The 24,070-nt window shown below is 35.6% G+C and overlaps 4 protein-coding genes across 4 annotated transcripts in view; 1 reads left to right on the top strand and 3 right to left on the bottom strand.

Moving 5' to 3' along the window:
• The window catches only part of LOC110104010 (P-loop guanosine triphosphatase YjiA), a 31,486-nt gene extending 27,769 nt beyond the window's left edge, over positions 1-3,717 (top strand). Inside the window, exons 8-10 of the mRNA XM_020832939.2 lie at positions 920-1,002; positions 1,154-1,258; positions 3,456-3,717. Coding sequence (XP_020688598.1) covers positions 920-1,002; positions 1,154-1,258; positions 3,456-3,593 — 326 coding nt within the window. The 3' untranslated portion in view covers positions 3,594-3,717. The remainder of the gene's footprint in view (positions 1-919; positions 1,003-1,153; positions 1,259-3,455) is intronic.
• Positions 3,718-6,343: 2,626 nt separating this feature from the next.
• Positions 6,344-7,047, bottom strand: LOC110104030 (CST complex subunit STN1). Its single transcript, XM_020832965.2, has one exon. The coding sequence runs from the start codon at positions 6,988-6,990 to the stop codon at positions 6,505-6,507; it is 486 nt and encodes a 161-aa protein (XP_020688624.1). The 5' UTR covers positions 6,991-7,047; the 3' UTR covers positions 6,344-6,504.
• A 2,279-nt stretch (positions 7,048-9,326) lies between these two features.
• LOC110104022 (signal recognition particle receptor subunit beta-like) lies at positions 9,327-18,648 on the bottom strand. The gene is made up of 7 exons (XM_020832956.2): positions 18,445-18,648; positions 17,892-18,023; positions 16,829-16,911; positions 16,136-16,222; positions 15,836-15,984; positions 15,316-15,447; positions 9,327-10,003 (listed from the first exon to the last, which is right to left on the bottom strand). The coding sequence occupies exons 2-7, from the start codon at positions 18,019-18,021 to the stop codon at positions 9,814-9,816; spliced, it is 771 nt and encodes a 256-aa protein (XP_020688615.1). The 5' UTR covers positions 18,022-18,023; positions 18,445-18,648; the 3' UTR covers positions 9,327-9,813.
• Positions 18,649-20,540: 1,892 nt separating this feature from the next.
• LOC110104018 (pentatricopeptide repeat-containing protein At2g32630-like) lies at positions 20,541-22,731 on the bottom strand. Its single transcript, XM_020832952.2, has one exon. The coding sequence runs from the start codon at positions 22,455-22,457 to the stop codon at positions 20,709-20,711; it is 1,749 nt and encodes a 582-aa protein (XP_020688611.1). The 5' UTR covers positions 22,458-22,731; the 3' UTR covers positions 20,541-20,708.
• Positions 22,732-24,070: the final 1,339 nt, after the last annotated feature.

Genomic DNA, 24,070 nt, shown 5'->3' on the forward strand with positions numbered 1-24,070 from the left:
TTAATATTAATGGTCAATTTATTTGAAGATGATAGCAGTTGTTCCTTCAATTCCCATGGAATATTCTTGTATCGTAGAACCTACTTTGTCCTCCTCCATTGAGTATGTGCCTTTCCTAGTTGTTGCTGTTTTGTTGGATGTCAATATTCCACTTGTTACCCCATCTTTGGTGTCTTCACATATGGTTGCTGGGCACATTGATACTTCAAGAGTCATTTCTTGTAAAGCTAACTTTTGATCCATTGAGGGACCATTCAATTACTTTTACTTTCATTCCTTTCTTTGGCATTTTTATATTGTTTCCTAATGCTATTCATGATTATTCTTATGCGGAGGTGGTTGATGATTCAAGCTATGTTCATTCTTAAGATTATATGAAAAGTATTCTTAGTTTAGCGGATAAAAGTTTCCAGCTTCTGTTTTCTTGTGAAAGCACAAATAGGAAAAACATTCTTCGTTATTCTCCCATGTTTGCTAGATTTCAAACCATTCAAAATAACACTATTAATGACTTTGACATTCTTGACCTAGCAAGTGCTTGATTGTAGGCCTACCACTCTTCTTTTGGACCAAAAATACTCTCTCAGCTTACATATTATTTTGATCCAATTTATTTTGTTGCGTTACCTTTCTGTAGGAAAATTTTTGCAATTGCTTCTTCATGTAATATTTTTCTTCACTAGTAATGAAATTTTATCGTAGAAAACAAATAAACTAGATTATTATATATCTAACCATTTATTTGTTCCCTCTAGGGAATTGTTTCTAATCTTTATGTCTTCCTAATTACTGCATGATTGCTGGCGTTGATTTTTTCCATAATAGTATTATTATATATATCCTCTCAGGTGTGCTAATTGTGCAGTTCATCACTTTTTAATGCTTTAATTTACTTATCTTATTTCACTTCAACTTGCAGATAATCACGAGCATGACCATGTTCATGATCCTGGTGTTTCTTCTGTAAGCATTGTTTGTGAAGGGAGCCTCGACCTCAACAAGGTTCTTATTTTTGTTTTTCTTTATATGAGTGTGTTATCTTTTCATAATCAAGATAAGTAAACATAAATTAGTCTTTCTATTCTACTCCACTGATGTTGTACCTTACGGGGTTATTTTATTTTATTGAGCCACAACTTCACATTGGATACAGGCAAACATGTGGTTGGGCACTTTATTAATGGAACGAAGTGATGACATATATCGTATGAAAGGTATTCTTTCTGTGGAAGGCATGGAAGAAAGATTTGTTTTTCAGGTTTGTACTGTGAAAATATTAATGTGGCTTTTGTCGTTGTTAGGGTTTCTGGCTGACAATTTTTCCAATTTTATGGTAGTTGGGCTTTGTTCAATTATGAGTGAGAATTATCATATATCTCTTGCTCATGATATGATTTCTTTGGGTTATTCTTCGTAATTCAAAGGCTCTTATTGCATGTGGTTGTTGGCTACCGCTGCATCTATTTCTTTTGGAACATGTTAATGAATTCATAATGACGATTACAAACTAAATTAATAAAAAAATTATAATTCCCTAGGCAAATTTTTATGTTTATGATGCATTTTCTAGGCATAATCTATTCATCTTATACCCACCAACTTTCTTGGCTTTACTAATGTCACTTAATTGATGGGAGAAATTCAAAATGGTTATAAGCAAAGGTTTAAATATAATTACCGTAAAAAATTCGGCTTTGATGTTAATTGATGTAGAAGAAGAATTGAATTTATTTCAATGTGATGATGGGCTTTTGATTTCTTTCTCTTCTCAAATTTGCTTTTGGAATCAAATTCTACCTTGAAGAGGACCAATTACTACAGTAGCATTGTACTGTAACAGGGATAAGAGCTGAAGCCTGAGATTCAATTTCCCATGAGAAGGTTATTGGGTAGCAGGAGGATAGAGAAAGCTTGAATGTTATGGGAGAGAGATAGATAGGAGATATGATTTCAAAATTTAATCAATAATTCTATAATCTTAATCATAAGCTATATTACTAATAATTAAATATAAAAATTAAAATAAATCACAAATTATTCTAAAGTAACAGAAATAATCTTTGACTTATTGTTTTGTACTGCGTCAGTGCTACTTCTTTAATGCTTCTTTTTTTCATTCTACAATTTAATTAAAAGTTTTGCTATTTAGGACAAAATATGCAAGTTATTGATTTTTCATTATGGAAAAGGACCAAAATGCACTCTTTTATTATTTGTCGGGGGCTATTCGAGTCTTGGTCTATATGAAAAATCTAATTTAGTTCCTGAGAGTTCTTCTTAAATAGTTGCCAAAATAATCCTGCCATCAAAAGTGACAATATAAGTTAATGTTAATGTAGGATGTTAAAATGAGGGTATTTTAATAATATAAAATTTAAAATTTTTACAAAATCTTATTTCCTACTTAGAGAGAAGATAACTTTGGTTGTATCAAAGATGAATAGAGTGAAGCATAACTCTAGTTGGATTTATGATTGATGGTGCTAAGGATAGTCTTTGGTCTCGTTAATATCAATGGTCATTTGATAGCTTATCTAAGAAACAAGGATTCTATATATTCTTTTAGCAAACCAACTTCTTCTTTAGTCTTGACTTTTAGGTTTTGATGGAGGTAGTAAGGAAGATATCTTAAGATTGCATCTTTGGCATGGATTGAATCGTGGTCAACATGGAGTGTTATGGTCGTTGTTTTCTTGCTCATCTTTCTTGGTGTAATGGATTGGTAGGAATTATCGGTGCGTTTGGCAGGAAAGATCATGTTCCTTTTTTTGCAAGTGAAATAGCAATGTGGACTCGAAACGAGCAATCTGGATGGGTAAGAGTGCTGCCAGGGTGCAGAGTGCAGAGGCTTTGTACGAATAGGTAAGGACACAAAGGAGTTCACTCAAGTTGGTTGCTTATGTGAGGTCCACCACTAGGCACTACATTTGGGCTCAGAGATTTCACATCATAATATCGTAGCCTAGGGTAACACAAGAACACATGGAATTAAGGTTGTAGGAGATTGTGCAACATTTTTTTTTTTGTGACGAGGAACCGTCCACTGCCACGCCCGGCATCGCCGAACGTGCTTGGCGGTCCGTAAACCCCGGCCGACCTACCGGGTCACCCATGCCACTATACCCGCGACCGACGCTTTAGAGTCTTGCTTTATTTTTGCAGTAAATAAACTTTAATCCAAACAATTTGTGTTCTTTCCTTCGGGCAGCTCATTTTGTTCATGCATATTTTAACTTCCCACCATATTGAAGTTAGAAATTAACAAATTCATTCAGAATGACAAATTTTTCAATTATTATTTTTGAACTCATGCATGAACTTACTTGCTCTTTCTTTACTGCTTGAACAGGGACTCCTAGTCCGCATTAAGATGCCCATGCCATTATAATTGATCTTTGTTTTTCTCCACGCATATTATAAGGTTTCTCACAACCCATCCTGTGCATTTGATGCAGGGAGTTCATGATATCTTCCAAGGTTCTCCTGATAGATTATGGGGTTCAGAGGAAGCAAGAATCAACAAAATTGTATTTATAGGGAAGAATCTCAATGCTAAAGAATTGGATAAGGGTTTCAAAGCTTGTCTATTGTAAAGCCTTTTCCACTTTATACTGATAAATTGAACATTCTCACTTGAAAATTCAGAACAGAGCTTGCCTCATATAAGAAGTGCTTTGAATCCTGTACAGGGAGGACAAGATTGCTTTTTCTTGCTCATTAGGACCAGTCCGGTGTCTTGTGGTTTTCATCAATTTTGACTAGTGATAATTTATAGCCTGAATTAGGGGAAATTATTATGTGCGGACTCCGAACTTAAAAGGATCGTCCGGATGCTATATATGGAATGACACAGTAAGTTCATATGTAACATCCGGACGATTCTATACATTCGTAGTTTGCACAGAATAATTTCTCATGAATTAGCCCGTCTGATTATGAGGTGTCATTTTTTAATATTTCTAGGGATTCGGACTGAATTTGGTCTGAAAAAATTGGACTGTTATAGCATTATTTCGCTTTGGTATGTATGATTTTTATTATTTTCCCAGCTATCTTCATTGAAATCTGCACAATGAAGTTTTGAAGCTTTCTAAGTGGTCGCTGAATCGAATTCTGATTGCTTTGACGAAGGGGATATTTCCAATAAGAAGCCCTAATTCAATTTGATTCAAACTTGGCAACTAGGAGCCAACAAGCACAATTAGGGGTTGTTTAGTTGGATGAAAACAAAATACAAAGAAAATTAGAATAAAGTGTAAAAAAATGTTGTGTATTTACAATATTCAGACAAGTGTAAAATTAATTAAAGTTTTTTTTTTTAATTTTTTATTTGACGTAAAATAAATGTAGTAAAAAGCCCAATGGTGATAATGGCTAGTGGTCGACGGACAGTGGGAGAGAGTTGTGGCGGCGGCGAAGGCTTATGTGGACAACAAAGAATTTACATTGTATTTGAAAATCAGCCAATATAACGATTCTCAAATACACCAAAATTAAACTAGAGGGTGAATATAAAAATACATAAAAATTTTACTCTATCTTCTTTTACTTTAGTCCAAATACCAAAATTTTCAAAATCATGTATTTGAAATATTTTACACTGCTTCTACTTCAAGCCAAATAATCCCTTAATCATTTTGGAGTCATCTTATGTCTATTTTATGAATCATTTTTGCTATATAAAGGTAGTGAACAATATTATGCATATTTTTTTGAGATTTTTTAAAGATATTGCAAGACAATGGTGTATGCTAGTGGCAAACGGGTAAAAAGAATGACAAGCATGTTATGATTGTGGGAATTCTCCTAGGTGATTAAGATAAAATTATTGTTAATGATTCACCAATACTTTACCAACATGAGTACATATTGAAATGATTAATCACATCATCATCATCATCATCATTATACATATTTATCATTATTATTATACATATTTAAAACACATAATGTTTATTATTTACCTGTTATACATATTTACTTGCTTAGTGACATCCTTGCCAATTATGAGGCATGGCATGACATACAACTTGTTATGTTGAGGTGAAATGTCATACACAATACATAATGCATAAATTATTCTTTTCATACGGTGTCATACATACATGATCATTTGCATGAAAACTTGCATAAATTATAAGCATGCATATTGCTTTCCCTTTCCATGCATTGAAAATTTAAACGAGTCTTGTTGCTCACCCCATTGCATCTACATGGGTATTTAGCTTTTGAGAATGGCAAGGAACCTGAGTATAAATTGTGCTCTTGTTGGTTCTATTTGATGATAATATTCTGATGATGTAAATATCATTTTGTGTAATCATGATTATGGGTATATTTAGCCGTTGTCAGGTCACAAGTTCTGAATGAGAAAAGTAGAGGGTTACGTTAGATTGTTGACACCAACGTAAAACTTGTCGAATAATCATGACATAATTATAGGTATATTTTGAATTAGCGCTAATGCAAGATCATGATATTGTAAATGATCTTATTAGTGGCTATGTGTGTGTACCTCAAATTGATAAATCACTCCAAATAGATCCTAGTATAAGTAGATGTATCAATATTTGACACGACTCAAAAATCCGACTCGAATTTGACCCAAAAATTTCGGGTTAAGGTCAACCTGGACCCAAAATGGGTTAAGTTCGTGTTCAACAAATCGACCAATTTCAAAAATTGCGTTGGGCTCGGGTTGACCTAATAACCCAAAATTGACCCGATTTTAACCCATTTTCAACCCGAAAACCCATTTTGACCCGAAAACCTGAGATTGACCAATTTTTTTACCCGATTTTGATCCAAAAATTGAAGATTGATCCGTTTTTTGAGCTGAAAACCAACAATTTTTGGTCGGTCCCAGGTCATTCGATCGGGTTGACCCGGACCTAAAGAGGATCAGGTTCGGGTCCGAAAAAACTGTCATGTTTGCCAAAACGCGTTGGGTTCGGATTGACCCAAATAGTGCTGGGTTTGACCCGAACCCGACCCGTGACCCTAAATTGACACCCCTAAATATGAGAGGAAGTAGTAACTAATGGTGCGAATCTAATAAGTATTAAACAATCGAATTAAATTTTTTCTCATCCAATGCACCCCACAGCTCCTGTCATAAATTTGTAAGCATTATTCAATATTTAAACTCGCTTATTAAAATGCGCAGGTTTAAACAACTTAACAGTATAGCTCATTCAAGAATTACTCCGACAAAACTCATTTGCTTGAAGATATAAAATATATTCTAAAAGTGATGATTTATTTTTTTTACTTATTTTCTGTGTAAAATTAAAATTCTCATAAATGAGAAAATTTCAATGCATTTATATAGTTTAAAAATCACTTTAATTTGAACTACATCAAAATAAAAATGCAATTAACAAAATTATGGTTCCTTAAAACTTGTCTTTTAATTTTAAACAACCAAATTGGCGAGAAGGGTCTTAGCAAAAATCTCACTTGGGCAAATCATCAAACAGTTGTTACGCCCCAAAATGCCCAATTTCAGACTTTCGTCACGGCCGCCAGCGGCAGATCATAACAGTCGCGTGCGAGTTTAATACACTGCAACCAGTGTAAGATCTCCGCGTTGGGGTCCCTCTCCACGAGTACGTCCTTCACCGTTATCTGTAGCTCGCCACGGAAGACCGTCACCCGACCTCGAACCCTAACTAGCACCCCGAGGTTTACCTTCCCGGCGTGATCTCTGGCAGCGGAGGCGGCGAGATCGTCTCCAGAGGCGAAAACGGATGACTTAGAAAGCAGGTCGTGGTTAAGCCAGAGGACACAAGGCACGCAGCCAGAGCCGTCGTCGATGAGGAATCGGAGAAGCTTCGGCCGGCGATCACGGGAAACGACGACGCCGACGAATTCTGCACGGTAGATGGGGCGGCCGCGGCGGGAGATGGTTGGGGGAGCGGAGGAGGATACGGCGAGGGAGAGGAAGTCGGCGGCGAGAAGCTTCACGTGGGCGTATCGACTTGCGTCCATCGGAAGAATTTTTATTAGGTCCGGACGTAATTCTACATCCCGAACCCAATAAAATGTCTGCACTTACTCTTTACTGTATGCCCGACGACCCGATCAAATCGGAACTCCGTATTGCTATGTATCAGTTAATTTATGAAGATTATAGTATTGCTAGGTATTGCTCGGTAATGAGAAATAACATTCTGTCAAGATCAATACCTAGCAATACCGAGCAATACCCCGTTTTTGCTAGGTTTTGCTCGATATTGCTAGTTATTGCTCGGTATTGTTAGATATTGGTCTTGACAGAACAATTTTTCTCATTATTGCCAAGCAATATCGAGCAATACATAGCAATACCGAGTTCCGGTCCCGGTCGGGTCATCGGGCCGCGCGGTAAAGAGTACGAGCACGTTGCGACATTTTATTAGCGTCCGGATGTATAGCTACGTCAGGTGTTCGTACCTATCATAGAGCAAAAGATTTGAAGTATTTTGGAGGATTTACAATGATAAATTTAACTTTATAGGCCCAATATTTATAATAGCACTTAGCATTCATAACAGTATTAACAACTTTCATAAAATAGTTGTATAAATTAAAGTAATAATCGTACAGAAAGAATGAATATTTATGAACAAAAAATATATATACTTATAGATTTACATTGTTTGAAATAAATCCACACAAACGATCTTTGAAGAATTGCATGCAATCATGTATACCTTAAAAGAAGACTTTTCTTTAAAATTAGGTAAATGGTGGTATGTGTTTGCATATGATCCATTAAAGATACTACAAATATAACTTAGATAATTCATTAGATTGTATGTGCAAGAATTATTTAAGTTTGTTTCTTTTTAAATTTAAAATTGATTAATGTTGCATCATGGAATATTCGCAACGATAAAGAAATATAAAGTTTAACATTTAAGTTTTAGACAAAAATCCAACACACAATCAAATAAAAAAAAGGATTGTACTATTCAAAAGAGACACTAGAGTTTTTACGTTGAGACTTCTAAAAGGGGAAAAAATCATGGGATCTGGCCCAGTTTGAATGAATAGACTCGATTAGTATTTGCGTTTGATTACAAATGAGGCCTTTCTTTAGGGGGAAGGAATTGACTTTATGAAACAAATATACATCATATAGAGTGCATTACATGATGGGAGTTAGAAGAATTAGTGTTTACATGTTCGTTTGGTCGACATAACCATAGTTGACAAACAATATAAGTTGAAAGAACTGTAGTCAGAAAACGATTATTGGAAGAATCTTAGTCAGGCAACAATGATAGTTAAACTATCTTGAATTATGATTGACCCATTTGATATCCCTTCATAATATCCTTTAAGCATTATTCTAATATATTTTACCATGATCAATTAATGATCGAAGATCAATTTGAGTTAATATTAAAATACAAATCAAATAAAACTATAATGTATAAAAGATGATTTGAATATTACCAATTCATAGATTTTTATTTTATTTTATTACTAATTCATAGATTGAATACATTATGATGACTCCTCAAATGAGTTGAACATTTTCAAAAATTGAGCAAATAAACTCTGATCATCCTCTTAGTAACTCCAAAAAAAATTTTAGAACTCTAGATAGAGCAATTTTGGCCTCTTTTAAAGATGGATAAAAATAAATTATGAATTACATAATCTGATACATGAAATATAATTTTTTTCTTTGAATCAAGTAGCTGTATTTGTTGAAAATGCTGAAAATAGTTAAAATATTTATTTTTTCTACGTAAAAATATTCCACCTCAAGCGTTTTCACTGCATCATTTTATTTGCAAATATATGAGTATTTGGTGTAAATTCTAGGTTAAATTGCCTCTATCAACACTCAATCGGGTCTGGAGACCAATCAAAACAAGTCACGTCACCCGATACACAGCAAATGAGCAACTCGGCACATTTTGATTCACCTTCAGATGCTATTCATATCCGCACAGAACAATTTCACCAATTGCAGGCCCTGATAGGAAGGTTATACTTTACGTCCTACTCTACTGCTACTCTGTAACTTCAAATTCTAAGGTGGATAGCCTTTATAAAGATTGATTTGTGCATATAAACAAATATACAATAGAGTAAGAGACTATTATCCATTTAAGCAGATAGAATAACCTTCTATCTTCACCATCATGCAAAATTTTGACTGAGCTGAATAAATTATTCCATCAATTTAATAAAAGTAATCCTATATATACACCAGCAGGAAAAAAAAGGCAAATAAGTCGCAGGAAATTGAATTTCTTAGATTCAAAATTATTTTTCCTTGATTTCCTGTGAGCAAAAATCAATTACAATTTAAAATTTTAACGAAGTAATTCTTCTCAAACCAGATTAAATCTGCAAAACTTCGTAGAATCAAATAAATAGAGCCACCAATGCCGACCCAGTTAGCTTGGACACAAATTGTAAGCCAACTAGGTAGAATGGATGGTTTTATATTGTTTCAAATAACAAAAAAATACAGCCAGTTGCTTAAAAGCATCATCATTAATCCATCACAACGAAAGAAAAGCTCAGGCCATGGACATATGCAATGTAATAGATAAACAAAGTTTAAATTATTACGTGCGGAGTCTGGACGTAGAGTTACGTCCAAACTCCAATAAAAACACGACATATGTCCTTATACACACTACGTACAAATTTGTGCATAGTGTGTATATTATATACATAAGTTTGTACACACTATGTATATAATTTGCATAGTGTGCACAGTTGTACACACTGTGTACAAAGACAGGTGTCACATTTTTATTGGAGTCCGGACGTATCCGGACTCCGCGCATAATAATTTCTCGTCCTTTAGGGTTTGACATGCTCTCGGATAAACTGTTCAACATGAGATACCTCACCAGTGAGGCCAGAGGCTTCAGCCACTGTCACTTGATTCTGACACTGAGAGAAGCTGAAGAGTTCTCCTGGCACACCAAGAGTGTACTCGTTGGTGACATCAGCAGTGGAAATGGCGGTCCTTGAAGTCCGAAGTTTGTCGCTATGATAATAATAAAAGCAGAATTAAATGCCAACAGAGGGAAAAAAAAAACAAAATCTTCATGAATTGTGCAGTTCAATATTAAAATACTCGGAAGAACATTTCATCAAGCAAAATTTTAAATGGAAACTAGAAAAATAATTGATTCTCACGAAGATTTAGCTTTAAAACTTAGCTCGTCTTTTTGCATGTGTGGCTATTTTTACGTTATCTATTTTTATTTGACCTCTCACACCTTCCAACACTCCTAATGTAATCATTCAAACTCTTTCTGATCTCTAAAGTTGGCTAACCAACTCAACATAGTTCGCACAAATAAACGATCATGGCAGCCTAGCAAACAAGAAAGTGGGTGATCTGGCAAAATGTGATAGCTTCACTGTTGTTAATATTGTACTTCACTCTTGTAGTCTTGTTAATATTGTACATGGCCTTTAGTTATGTTGTACAGCTCACTAGATTCAGAAAAACGCAAGGCTCCAAGTCAAATTAAGCGGGTGAAACTGGCAAAGTGAAAGCCATAAAAAAGAAGAAATGGGCTTTTCACAGTTGAACAACTAGCCACTAAGGCTAATGTGCAAGTTTCCCGCACCTACCCCCCACACAAACAAAAAAAAAAAGGAAAAGACTGAGAACAATCTAAATTTGTTTATTTATTGAACTCCCTGTTGGTGATATTTTACACTTTTATTAAAAATTTGCTAAATGTCCTGGGGGGGTTATGAATAGATCTACTATTGAATGATGACCATAAAACTTGTTTTATATTAGAGACTGGTAATGAGCATGCTATTGCACTTGGCCAGAACAAACGGAACGTCCGGCTTGTTAGGAGATGTGCTACTTAGCATAGGTCACTCAATACTGAATTTCACTGATTCAACTCAGCCAAGCATAAAATTGTAACAATGTTATACTCAACGTAGTAGTTTGGCCAATAAGATAAACAGTAAACAAATTCCTCAATGAGATTCTCATGCAAGTAGCAATCATATTTTAATTCCATTAAAATATGATGAGAGCTGATTAATACTTGTTTATTATTAGCTGAAGTTTAGCTTGTTGAGAGTAAATCCCAAAACATGTACCGATCACAACAAAAATTGTTGTGTGGAATCTGATTGTATTGATCAATCTGGTTATATTGTTGTCTCAGACCTCAAAGCTTCTCGTGTTTACTTGCTTGGGTTTAGGTGCTTTGCACCCGAAAATTTTTTCCTCCCATACAACGCCTCAGCCTTGTGTACCTAAGCGCCCCGACAATACATACCCGAGTGCTCTGACGCTATGTTCCCAAGCACCCCGACAATGAACGACAGAGAGGAGAGCGCCGCGGTAGCATAGAAACGGTGTTGTAGCGGATTAAGACAGAGGTTCTAGTGCTGCAATGCTTCAAACTGCCACCGCAGCGCTGCGAGATGGATTGGAAGGTTTTCTTTCCCATTTTGCTGAAGATTTGCATCCCGTGGTATTATTTTACTTGATTTTTTCTTGTATTTTGAGTTGGTAGACATTGAGAACAATGCATGTGAGAAGAGAAGCAAGGAGAGAGCCAGAGAGAAGAGAAATATGTACTTATCTCTTCCAATTTTCATAGTGGATTTCTTGGTGTGGTGTGGCTTCATGGTTTTTTTCCCTATATTGGCTTTTTCCAGGTTAAATCTTGGTGTCATTTACTTTTCCGCCGCTTTTACTTTCTTGCTTGTCTTGTTATTGTGGTGTTTACTACTCATCACCCCAAATAAAAATTAAACATCAAATTACTTACTTCGCAACATGTGTTTTAAATTTTTTGTCCCTTGACATGCGTGATGCTTTTGTCACAAGCTCAGCTAATCTTGCACACTCACAACCATGCAAGAAAAGTCAACATTTTCATACACTCACTCAAAGAATACAAGACATGAAAGAAATTCAAGAACTCTTACTAGCTCTCACATCTAGTGGGATTCATGTAAATTACATATGTAAGCCCACACTACATTAATTGTCTAAATGGCTCTAAAAGTTTCTACACTCGGACCTTTCTACAATACCCTCACAAAACTCTACACACATTGAACTCTCTTCAAGATTCCAAACACCAAGTAACCTCATGATGTCTTAGGTTTATATAATGCCACAAGTCGCTATAAAAGGCATTCTTACCAACTTAAACTTATGGGGCCCACATCAAAACCATAGCATGAAATTACTTGATATGTTCTAAGAATTGCTAAATTGTTACATCTAGTTACCGACTCACCTCATTCTTAATCAATATTTCTCATCAACCTAAGCACTCACACATAGGGGTGTCAAAATGGGTCAACGATGCAGGTTTGGGTCGAACCCTAAATTGACTCGGGTTGACCCTAACCCGACCGAGCTTTGTAAACGGGTCAAAACTTCAGATCCGGACCCAACCCATCGGAACGGTTGACCCGAATCGATCTGCTAACTTAGATTTTTCAGGGTTGAGCATAGATGTCAATGGCGCAAAATAGCGCGCGCCATGGCGCACGGCGCGGTGCGTCGCACCTACGGCGCCATGAGTATGGTGCGGCGCAAACGTTCAAAATGGCGCGCGCTATTTGCGCCACATGCGCGCCATGGCGCATGGCGCACGGCGCAAAATAGCGCGTGCCATTTATTTTTTTTAAATGTAATTATAAATATTTTTTATATTTATTTTTTTTTAAGATAATATATTTTATGATTTTTAAATATATTAAAGGTATTAAGATAAATGTTAGATTGCATATTATTATCTTCTTAATGCTATTTGCTTTCATTTAAATATATTTTAGTTGTATGAAGATTGACTACTTATTGGACTTGAAATTATGTTGGATTATTATTTATTTGTATTGTCATTGTTTGATTGTTATTATGATAGTTTATCTTTCAATTTAATGATATTTCATATTCATGCTTATTATTTTATAATTTTTTTATAACTTGCGACATGTTCAAAATGGCGCGCGCCGCGCCGTGCATCATGCGTCATGGCTCAAATAGGACCTTTGCGCCATGGCGCGCCATTCGCCGTTAACAAGTTATGGGGTTGAGTGAGAACGCGCGGTCAATCTCATGGCCTTTGATAGCTCTTGAATGCCCTCTACTACTCAAACTTGGGCCATGAAGCCCATCCCTCAATTGAAACTAGAGTGGCAACTTTAAAAACTACTTCAAATATTTGTGGATAACACCCTTATGCCACTTTAAAAACTACTTCAAATATTTGTGGATGACACCCTTATGCTCCAACCGAAAAAGCTAAGTCTGAGCTAAGTCTGCACCTCATCCTTCACATTCTTGAGGTAAAACTACAGAAGGTATTTTCCTTAGAAATCTTCTTACATTGTGAAGCGCCTTGAAACACCAATCACCACCACGATAAGGCCAAAATCGAAAACTATAGATGTAATGCTTATGCTAAGTGTTCCATCCATAATCCTTGATGCATGGAAGCAATGCTCCATGCTCCACAAGAAATTTCCCACCACTATGCCTACCCTTGCACCTTTTAACTCTTTTTATCTTAAAGATGTCCAACCGTATATCAGGCTATGCAGGATCACCACAATCATATTGCCTCCAACGCAAATGTTTTCTTCCTTGAGTTCCCTTATCTCCTTGCATTTGGACTCCACAAGCTATTGTCTTCCATATACATAATGCCCTAAATCTTCCCATGTAGCTCCTCCAACTCAGACTCAATCAAAAAAAAAAAAAAAAAACTCAGACTCAATAACCATCATACCTACAAACATGTCCTCGAACTTGTCTTGCATATCCCCATGGCTACTTCCACATGTATCGTGCAGACAAGTAATACAACAATGCTGTGATGTTATTCTCCATATGGCTTTAGATTTCTACACTTTGAACCTTTTTGTAATATTGTAAAAAATGCTACACGCATGAGTACATTACATACAACTACAGAATACTCTATATGATTCCAAAACAATCTACGACCTTTATGAACGCAATCCAATATTTTGAACATGAAAATTATGGTAGAACAGAATGTTTATTGGCTTGCCACAAGTTTGTAATCAATGTGGAACTTTGCTTAACCTAGGAAAAAAATAAAAATGTCATGAAAATAGTGCAACTATCCAATATAGATACATAAATCTAACTCTGAGCTCCATGCTTCAAAGTAAATCCATTTAAGCTTTGTGTGTTCACAACAAGGCATTCAAATATTTATCCATGCTCAAATACATCATAAACTACTAATTTTGGATCATTCCAATTTATTGGGTTAAATTTGAAAGTGTTGTTAAAAATACACTTTAAGAGTGAGGAAAAGCGGCATGCCGGCCACGAGGATGGCTTGCTTCTTAAGTGCAAGCTTGTAGCAAATCGTGCATGTAGCACCACTTTTTCGTTTAGTCTAATCATGTTGTAGCATTGTGCGCTCAATTTAGAATCATAACAAATTACTGGTTCAAACTTCATATGTCGGTTTAACATATGTCAATAATAACAACACACATATTTACTTCTCACTATTTCTTAGAGAAATTGAGTCATTGCTGATTGGTTCTCTATTCTCCCTTGCTATAACTATTCATTTCTTGTTGGTGGTTCTCACCAAGTCCTCTCGCCCGCTAGTTTGTTTATGTGCTTTTTGTTAGTTATTGCTACTAGCATTAGGAATTTTTTGCTCACAAGTTTTTAATTCTCAATGCCTCATATTTACACTCTCGCTTCACGCTACTTCTCCTCCTGTTCTCTAGTTTGTCGTTGAATCTTACAAGTACTATTTATTTTAAATTTTTTATCAATTTAAATTGTTTATATTTAATATATCATTATAGTTGCTAAAATTATTACGTTATTTGAATATGTTTGGTTGATTAAATGACTTGTATGTACATAATGTATGCATAAATGATTTATAATTCATGAAAACTCAACTTCATAAAAGCACCACTCTGCTTTGCATTTTATACATTAAAGCAATAGAATAAACTTTCCGCGTCGCATTGCTCTTAGCACTTTAAAAACATTGATCTAAAATATTATAGTTTGGATGATGACTGTGAACTTATTACAGTACAATGTCAATATCAAATAATAAGAACGTATGATTCTTGTTTAACACAGCATGTACAGCACAAATTGATAGGATAAATATTAAAATAATATTGTGAAGTAAAAAAACTTTCCCACAACCTCCAATTTACTGTTGAACAATCTGATAAAACAGAAAGCATGTAGTATTTCAGATAATAACAAGGTAGCAAAGGACGGTGAAACATTAAAAAATTTCAACGCACACTTATTGAAACCATTAAGGAAAATAATGGTCTTACATTTCCTTCTCCAGTTGTTTCCTGATGAACTCTTTGGAGTGAGCCGTCACCTTATCACTTTTGTTGCACAATATGAGAACAGGAATTTTCTTCTTTACAATACTTGCCTTCGTTAGAATATCATAGAGATATCTGTTATAAATAACGATAATATGTTTTAAGAATATTCATTCGTAGACAGAATTCTTAAATGCAAATTGCAAAGTATTAAGATTATTTCCATTACATTATAATAGAATATTCTATGACAATATAAGGCAACCTGAAGCCTTTTGGATTTATTAATGCAAAGCTACTGAACAAGAAAGGCAAAAAGCTAGCATATTGATTAGTTGTTATTTATTAGTACCAAGAAAGTTGAATGCTTTGAAATGGTTCTCATAAGATGCAAAACATTAAGACTGGTCCAACATATCCAAAATAAATAAAGAAAAATCTGCACATAAGCAGCAATTAGACTAGTAAAATTTCTCGAGCCTTTTATAAAATGTCATTTCTTAAGCTGAGGTTTGTGACTTACTCTGCCACGACTCGAACGTTTGGTAAGAAATCTAAAGCATCCACAACAAAAATAAGGCCAGCTGCTTGAGGCAAGAACTCATCAAGCTTTGGTCTAAGACGGGAATGCCCAGGAACATCAACCATACGAACTGGCTTTGTTTTGTCCTTCTGTCACAAAACAATAGTAGCTTAGCGTCATAAACTTAACAAGTACAATTCTTTATCTTTAGCTGAGCTTTATCCCCAATATTATTGAATTTGAAGACAAAATATATATTTGATATCATATATTAATTCCATTTAGAGATCACAAGTTTACCTTATCTACTTCAGAATGCAACACAAACACGCCATCATTTGGTTCCATCGATGTAACAGTGCCTTGATGAGAGGACCCATCACGAAGCTACAATAAAACACACAATATGATGGCCAAAAAGTTAAAATGCAGTGAGATCGAGGAAGCTAAAATGAACATTTTTCAAGCACTGTTATCACCATCATTAGTGTGTTTCTATCATCAACAACTAGCATAAATAAAGTGGGAAAGCGATTTAAGAATATCTTGGTGGAAGGACAAGATATCCCATTTTGCCACCGCATTTACTGAAATTAAAAGACTTTTCACCTCTAAATAGAATTTATATAATATATTTTTCATGGTTACAATATAACATTAAAATATTTCACAGCATCGTTTGTGTAGAATAGTTTTGCACCAAGGCAAAGCTGTGTGCCTGTCAAAAAAAAATCATTTAAACCTTGAAATGAAGCATTGTGCATTAATGTGTAATAGATTACAGTCATTAAAATAATCATAAATCTTGACTGAAGATAATTAAAGTGACAAGAAGAAAATCCATTGGGAATAGGACTATGTCCAATCATTAAAAAAAATGATCAAATAATATTCGAGGGCAAATGTGCATTAAGCATTTTTCTATTTAATTCTTCATCCTCATACATCTAGAGAGAATGGCAACCTCACAGAGCTTAAAATGAAAAGGAATACCTGATAGAAAAGAATGGTTTTTCCGGAGCCACTTAACCCAGCAATTATAATAGTATTAGCCTTGGAACGGTTAACACTATGCACTGTACAAAATTTCAATATTGTCAATAGTCAACTACCATCAAGAAAATAAATGTCAAATTCAACATCTAAATTATAAGCTTTAAAACAGGATTCACCCAAAAGCACTTATGCCAAATCCTCTCTTAAGTTCTGCCAAAAACAAGATATGAAAGAAAATTCTCAAACAATTTAAAAGACGTGAAATGAAAAAGGCATAAACAAATAATTGAAATTTGTTCATCTTTCCCAAGTTTGCACTCTCTTCCTCCCTGCCTACTACAAGATTTGAAGAAATAATAAATAACATGCAATTACCCCTCCCTACCTCCCTCACTTAAATTTGATAAGCTTAGAAGTCTTTAAAGAAATGCTGTTGATTAGCAGATTACACCACCTTTCTCTCTGTCGATGAACTTAGAGATGTTTAAAGTAATGGTTCAGATTAGCATCTTACAATAGCAAAGCATACTGCAATGAGAATTAAGGGTGTTACATATCCAGACCATGGAAAATTAGATATTAAATTGTTCATAGATGATAGCAGGCTAGCAGCAAAGCAGCACAAATAAAGGTGGTCAAATATTTGCAGATATCCACATAACAACTACAAGGGTCAAACAAAAGGCATAACTTACTTAAGTTTTTGACAACCAATCATAAAACTGAAGCAAAAATCATGAAATTTGTTGAAAATAATTAAAAAAATAATGCCATGGGCAGCGTGATAACTCAAAACTAACACAATAGCAATGATGGTTGAAGAAAATTAACTATCTTTGCATCAGTTTAATACCAAAACAAGTTAAAAGAAATATAGGAGAAACCTAATATTCTGGCATAACTAATGACCTACTGGATAACAAATCTTGGCAAACTGGAATGAAACTTCGATACAAGTTTTCTAGAAATGCAAGTTGACTAGCACTCTAGCAGCAGTGTAATATCTGAGGAAGAATATAAAATCATAAGCAAAAGATAAGTCTAATGGGGAGCATCATACATATGATAAGTAAAGTTGATGCTACGACCACAACAGCAATGGCTATGTACAGTTGTTCAGCTGGCTGCTGTCGAACCCACTGCTCGACCTGTCGGAGCCATTGTTCGGTTTGGAGCAGCCACTGTGCCATACCTGCGGAAAAAAATACAGCAACCCTTCAGTGGCATCAAATGAAATTCAGTTTTAAGACTAATCCATGAGAATCCTTCAACTAGCTTAATCAAGTAATTAGGTTGCGTCAATCGAGTTAATTTATAGGATTTTTGTTTCCAGCTGTCAACCTTTCACCTGCCAACATAAACAAGAGTACTCTTCCACAAAATGCTCTGCCTTTCCTTACTCTGAGGGGCTGTTTGGTATCGGATTTATCGTGGGATTTAAGTCGGATTTACGCTAAATCCAGCCAATCGGTTTTTGTGCACGCGTTAAATCCCAGGACTGGATAAATCCCGGATTTACGGATTTACGGCTTAAATCCCGGATATACTAAATCCCTCGGTTCGGCGGATTTATGGGATTTGGCCGAAGAAGCGCGCGAAAGGTAGAAAGTTACCTTCACAGCCAGCAAGCTCCCGTTGTTGCTACCGATCAAAATGTCGTAACTTCCGATCCGACAGGAAGGGAAAGCCGTCGAAGGAGAACAGCCGCGAAGGAACTGAAGAAGCGACGCGTGCAATCTCTACACCTCCTGCGAAGCAACGAAGCCGAACAGCAACGAAGCCGAACAGAGAAATGAAAGGCAAACCCTAGACGGTCTACGTTATTATTGATTAACTTAATTAAAATATAATTCAAAATATTAATAATTAAGTAAATTAATTAAATAATTAATAGTCTAAATATATAATTAAATATATAATTGATAGTGTAAATAATAATTAATAAGTAACTTGTATTTAACAGGTATTTTATTTTAGATTGCAAGTCAAAGAAATTAATCATGATAAAAAAAAAATTATCTCCCAAAAAATATATATGAAGTCAACTAAAAATTTAAAGCATTCTCTTATTTAATATTTCATCCGTCATTTTGGTCAATATTAGTTTGTCATTTGCTCTTTATTGATTTTTTTATAATATTGTATGAACTTAAGTTGGTTATATTATATTTTATGCAATAATCTTAATTTTATAAATATATTCTTTAAATTATAATCTTAACTGTCATAAATCCTGATATATGTTACCAAATAGTTTCTCAGGATTTAACAGAATTTATCATTTGACATACCAAACAGTTTTCAGGATTTAACACAATTTGGATTTACTAAATCCGGATTTACAGGATTTACTAAATCCACTTGTTGCCAAACAGCCCCTGAGGGTTTTTTCATAGCAGATAGCACGCCACTTAACTAATATACAAACCTATTCAGGCTTTGTTTGTTTGAGCATTTTTTTGTCTTTTCCGCTTGGAAACGGAGGATTTTTTTTTTTTTTTTGGTTCGTCAAATCACGTTCCCAATAACTCCTTTTTTTTATTTTTCTACAATTTTGAAAAAGCTTTTTATATATGCTTCTCCATTAAAAAACTCTATTTTCTGAACTAATATTTTTTAAAATTGTCTTTTACAAAAGCACCAAAAAAACAAACAAAACCTCAATTGTTCTCAAATAAGTAATCAAACAGCCCAAAACATCGTCAACTGGAGCCTAAACTGAACATTTCATAAAAGCTATCCCACAGAAGTGGCCTAGAGAGTAGCTTGCCACCAAGCACTTCTAACAGAACAAATGATTAGTACTACAACAGTCAAACAGTTACCTATAGCTCCTTATTTCTTTCATTGGAAATTGTAATCAAAGTGTAAGATTAAGATTTCTCAAATTTCTTACAAGAACTTTCTATAAGAATAAGTTCTTTAACTTTTACAAAAACTCGCAACATACATTATGAGTTATAACTCTTGCAAGAACTCGCATCATAAATAATGTAAAAGAAATCGAAACAAAAAACATGAATTTTACATAAATCTTAAATCCACAAGATCTTAAACAAGATGATTTTCACAAGCTTTTAATCGGAAGAAAACATACATTGATTCATTTTGAATTCGTTGAATTCCAAACTACGATTTATCTCTCTTTTCTCTTTCACTTTCTTCTTTCATGAGTTAATTCTCTATAAAACAAAATAACTCCTCATTATGAGAGAGAGATGACCGGTAGGTATTTCCTACGAATTAGTTATAATAACCACTCATATGAGTTATTTGATCAAACGATCTATAAAGGATTGCTCAAATTATCTCTTTTGAACCAATAGGATTTCATATAAATAATTAAATTTCAATAATTCAAATATATGGGTCACTTAATGGTTTATATAATTAAATATATATACTTAAATAATTATTGCTACGTCTCACATAATTAATATATTTAATTATTCTAACCCAAGAACCCATTCAAAGATTTCTGGAAGGCTTCTGAATAAAAATAAATATGCCCCAACTTTTTCAAAAGAATGCCACTTTTACCATAAAGCAAAAAGGTCAAAAAGAGGATGATTCCTCCACATGTTTGAGCCATTCTGTGCACCTATTCTTAGACAATGAACAATCATATAGGAGTAATTTACAAGTTAGACTAATATATGACAAACATAGCATAACTCACATCAAATGTTAAAGGAGTTGTATGATTGAATATTTTTAAAATACATTTATTTTAGAAATGTCATAGGGATTTTGTAATTGCTCAATCTGAACAATTTTCAAATGCAGTAAAAACAAAGATTTTGGTTACTTCAAATCCCTAAAAAACTGAAATGTGGTACCTTACAAATGCAAACGACCAAAAAGACCTTAAATCAGCTCACTTGGCAATCAGAGAATATGAACAAGTTTGATTTGTGCTATGAAAGCTGCCCACAATAGCTGAATAGACTGAATCATCTGGGACCAGTCCTATCTCCAACATCTTATCATATAATCTAAGCGCCTCATCCGATCTTCCTTGTTTTGACAACCCTGATATCAGTGCTGTATATGCCACAACATTTGCAACTATACCTCTCTGCTTCATCTCCTCAAACAACTCCATCCCTACATCCACCTTCCCAGTAATGCAATTCCCGTGAATCAATGATGTATATGTGTAAACATCTGCCAAAATCCATCTTTTCTCCATCTCCTTTTTCAACCTCTCAGCTTCCCTTACATTTCCTTTCTTGCAGTACCCATCAATCATTACATTATAGCTAACAACATTACGCTCCAGTCCCTTTTCATCCATCTCTCCAAACAAACGCCTTGCTTCCACCAAATCTCCTGCCTTGCAATGTATGTCGATCATCGTTGTGTAGGTCACAGTGTTGGGAGCAATCCCTTTATCAATCATGGCATTTAGAAGTTTCGCCGCTTCCTTATTCTGGTTCGATCTGCACAGCCCAGCAGCAATAGTATTGTAGAGGTATATATCTAGCTCGAGCCCCTTCTTCTCAATCACCTCTTTTAATTCAAGAGCTTTGTTCATCATTCCTTTCTTGCAGTATCCATCAACAAGCGTATTGAAGATTACTAAATTCACATCAAATCCCTTCTGCTGCATCTCAGTTAGTAATATCTCTGCTGCTTCGATCTGCCCGGCCTTGCAAAGCCCATTGATTAATGTACCATATGTCTTCTCAGTGGGCTGAATTCCTCTCTCAACACATTCATCAAAAAGAGTGAATGCCTTCCTCATGATACCTTCTCTGCAATAGGCATTAATCATTGAAGTATACAAGAAAATATCAACATTCAATCCTCTTTTGCTCACCTCTTCAAAGGCCTTTTCGGCCTTCTCTAACTTCCCATGAGATGAAAATGCATCGATCAGAACAGCAAATGTAACAGCATTTTGTTCAATTTTATTCTCCTCAACAAGGGCCAAAACCTCGTTCAATGAATCAAAATCTCCTCTTTTACCGTAAGCCTCAATCAATGAATTGTAAGAGAAGATGTTACACAGCAATCCTTTCTTACGCATTTCATCGAGCACCTTTCGTGCAGCCTCAACCTCACCATTCTTACACAGACCATCAACTAAAATTGAGGTTGTGTACACAGACACATCAACGGCATCCGATTGAAGTATCCTTTGGAAGAATTCGACGGCTGAATTCATCCGTCCGCAACGCCTCAGGGCCTGGATATAGACACTGCAAGATCTACTAGAAACGGCGCCAAATGTCTTCATCATGAATTCAAATGTCGCGAGTGCTCTTTCGAGGTTGTTGTTGTCCGAATAGACGCGAAACAGCATGTCAAAAGCTTCGGATGGGGAGATGCCGGCGTCGTTGCATGAATTGAGAATGGAGGAAGCGAGGGAAGGGAAATGGTAGGAGTGAGTTTCGTCAAAGCAAGCGAAGGATCTGAGGGTGTTTTTGGCGGAAATGAACTTTTTATGGTGGAAGAGGTGGAGAAATTTGGTTAAGAGGGGTTGGGGATTGGGGGAGGAACAAGAAGGTGAAGAGGAGAGGGAGGTTTGGGTGGAGAGATAGCGAGATGGGAAGATGGGGATGAGATTTTGGATGCAATAAGAAGGTGGAAACGTTTTCACAGCTGGGAGCTTTGCTGCCATGAATGGAAATTGGAGAGATAGAGGGAAAGCAGGGAAAGGTTGAAGAGAAACCAAGCCGGAATGGGGGTCAGAAAGGAATAGCGGCGGCGAGGGTACACGGCGTCGAAGAGAAGCAGCGGGGTATGCAAGAACGGTGGCGCCGAGGGGCACAGAAGCGGCCGGAAAGCTGCGCTTGTCCTGTACAAAAGTGCGAGCTGGAAACTGCGTGCAGCATGAAGAGGAGCTGAATGAAATGCGTGAAACGAGACCCGTTCATGGCGGAAAAATTATTCAATTTATTTGAGGATTTCTGAAATGCATGGTTTCATTAATTTATATATATTCATCTCAAAATAAATTAAATAATTTAAAATTTCAACATTATCAAAATGTTATATTCACAGCACTAGCGATTACCCTTTTTTTTACAATTTTTTTAATTGAAAGTTTTCAGAAAAATAAAATCGAGAGTTAAAACAAAAAGAAACTAATTAATTGCACGTATTTTTATTTCAATTAATTTATTTTCGTTATGATATTGTAAAAATTTTACTTCTTTCACTTTATTTTCTCCTAAATTAGAGATAAATAAATTTTAAGATAAGTAGGTTTGATATATCATCAAAAAATTATCTTGATCGAGCACGAATCTCGAGGCAAAAAATCGAGTTGGAAACTTCAAAAATTAAATATGGGATCATCTTAACTCCGATTTCAGCAAACTTATAGTGGAACTGAACGTCTAAGAAATACGAACTCAACGACACCAAATTCGACTCAATTCGAACCCAAATTAGTCCAAATCGAAGGCCCGAAGCTGATTGAGAAGGTTCAAATCACAATTTGGATTGTCAAATGATTTCCAAACGTGATATGCTTATAGTAGAATCGAGCGGCTCGACGAGACGAATCCAACAAGCCCAAGATCGTCGAATTACGATATCATTAGAGCCTTCAAATGCCTGATAAACAGTCCACGATCAAGAGATTCAACATCGATTGTCTATTCAAACCACTCCCAATTCACCACTGATCTTCCTTCTATTTACTGGCCTTGCCACTCTCATAAAACTATAAATAGATCTCTCATTTCTCTTGAGAAGGGGACTGAAGCAAGGAAGAAGAAGAGAAGAGAAGAAGAGGATGGAAGAAACTCCTCCTCGACCACCACCGGAGTTCCGCCCAACTTTCAAGTGACGCAGAAGTTTTGCCCGATTGTCAAGTGATGCCGGAGTTTCGCCTGACTTTCAAGTGACGTTGGAGTCTCGCCTGACTTTCAAGTGAAGTCGGAGTTCCGCCAGACTTTCAAGTGACGTTGGAATTCTGCCCGACTTTCAACTGACGCCGGAGTTCTGCCCGACTTTCAAGTGACGTCGGAGTTCCACCCCAATTTCTAGTGACGCCGGAATTCCGCCCTAATTTTGAGTAACGCCAAAACTTTGCCTGATCTGCAAGTGACGCCAAAACTCCGGCCGATCTCCAAGTGACACTGGAATTCTATCCGATCTCAAAGTGACTCTAGAGTTTTGCCATAATATTATCTAATGTTGGAGTTCTCCCCGGCCGCCAACTAACGTCGGACTTCTACCCGACACCGAACCTTCGCTCATCGTTAGATTTCTACCTGATGCTTT

Source organism: Dendrobium catenatum, unplaced genomic scaffold (genome assembly GCF_001605985.2).
Source record: "Dendrobium catenatum unplaced genomic scaffold, ASM160598v2 fragScaff_scaffold_847, whole genome shotgun sequence".
Classification (NCBI taxonomy): Eukaryota; Viridiplantae; Streptophyta; class Magnoliopsida; order Asparagales; family Orchidaceae; genus Dendrobium; species Dendrobium catenatum.

Coding starts and splice junctions, on each gene's coding strand:
- LOC110104030 (XM_020832965.2), bottom strand. CDS start 6,990: ATGGACGCAAGTCGATACGCCCACGTGAAGCTTCTCGCCGCCGACTTC.
- LOC110104022 (XM_020832956.2), bottom strand. CDS start 18,021: ATGGCACAGTGGCTGCTCCAAACCGAACAATGGCTCCGACAGGTCGAG. Junction 16,223..16,828: donor AAACCATTCTTTTCTATCAG/GTATTCCTTTTC, acceptor GTTTTATTGTAG/CTTCGTGATGGGTCCTCTCA. Junction 15,985..16,135: donor TGCATTCTGAAGTAGATAAG/GTAAACTTGTGA, acceptor GTTTTGTGACAG/AAGGACAAAACAAAGCCAGT.
- LOC110104018 (XM_020832952.2), bottom strand. CDS start 22,457: ATGGCAGCAAAGCTCCCAGCTGTGAAAACGTTTCCACCTTCTTATTGC.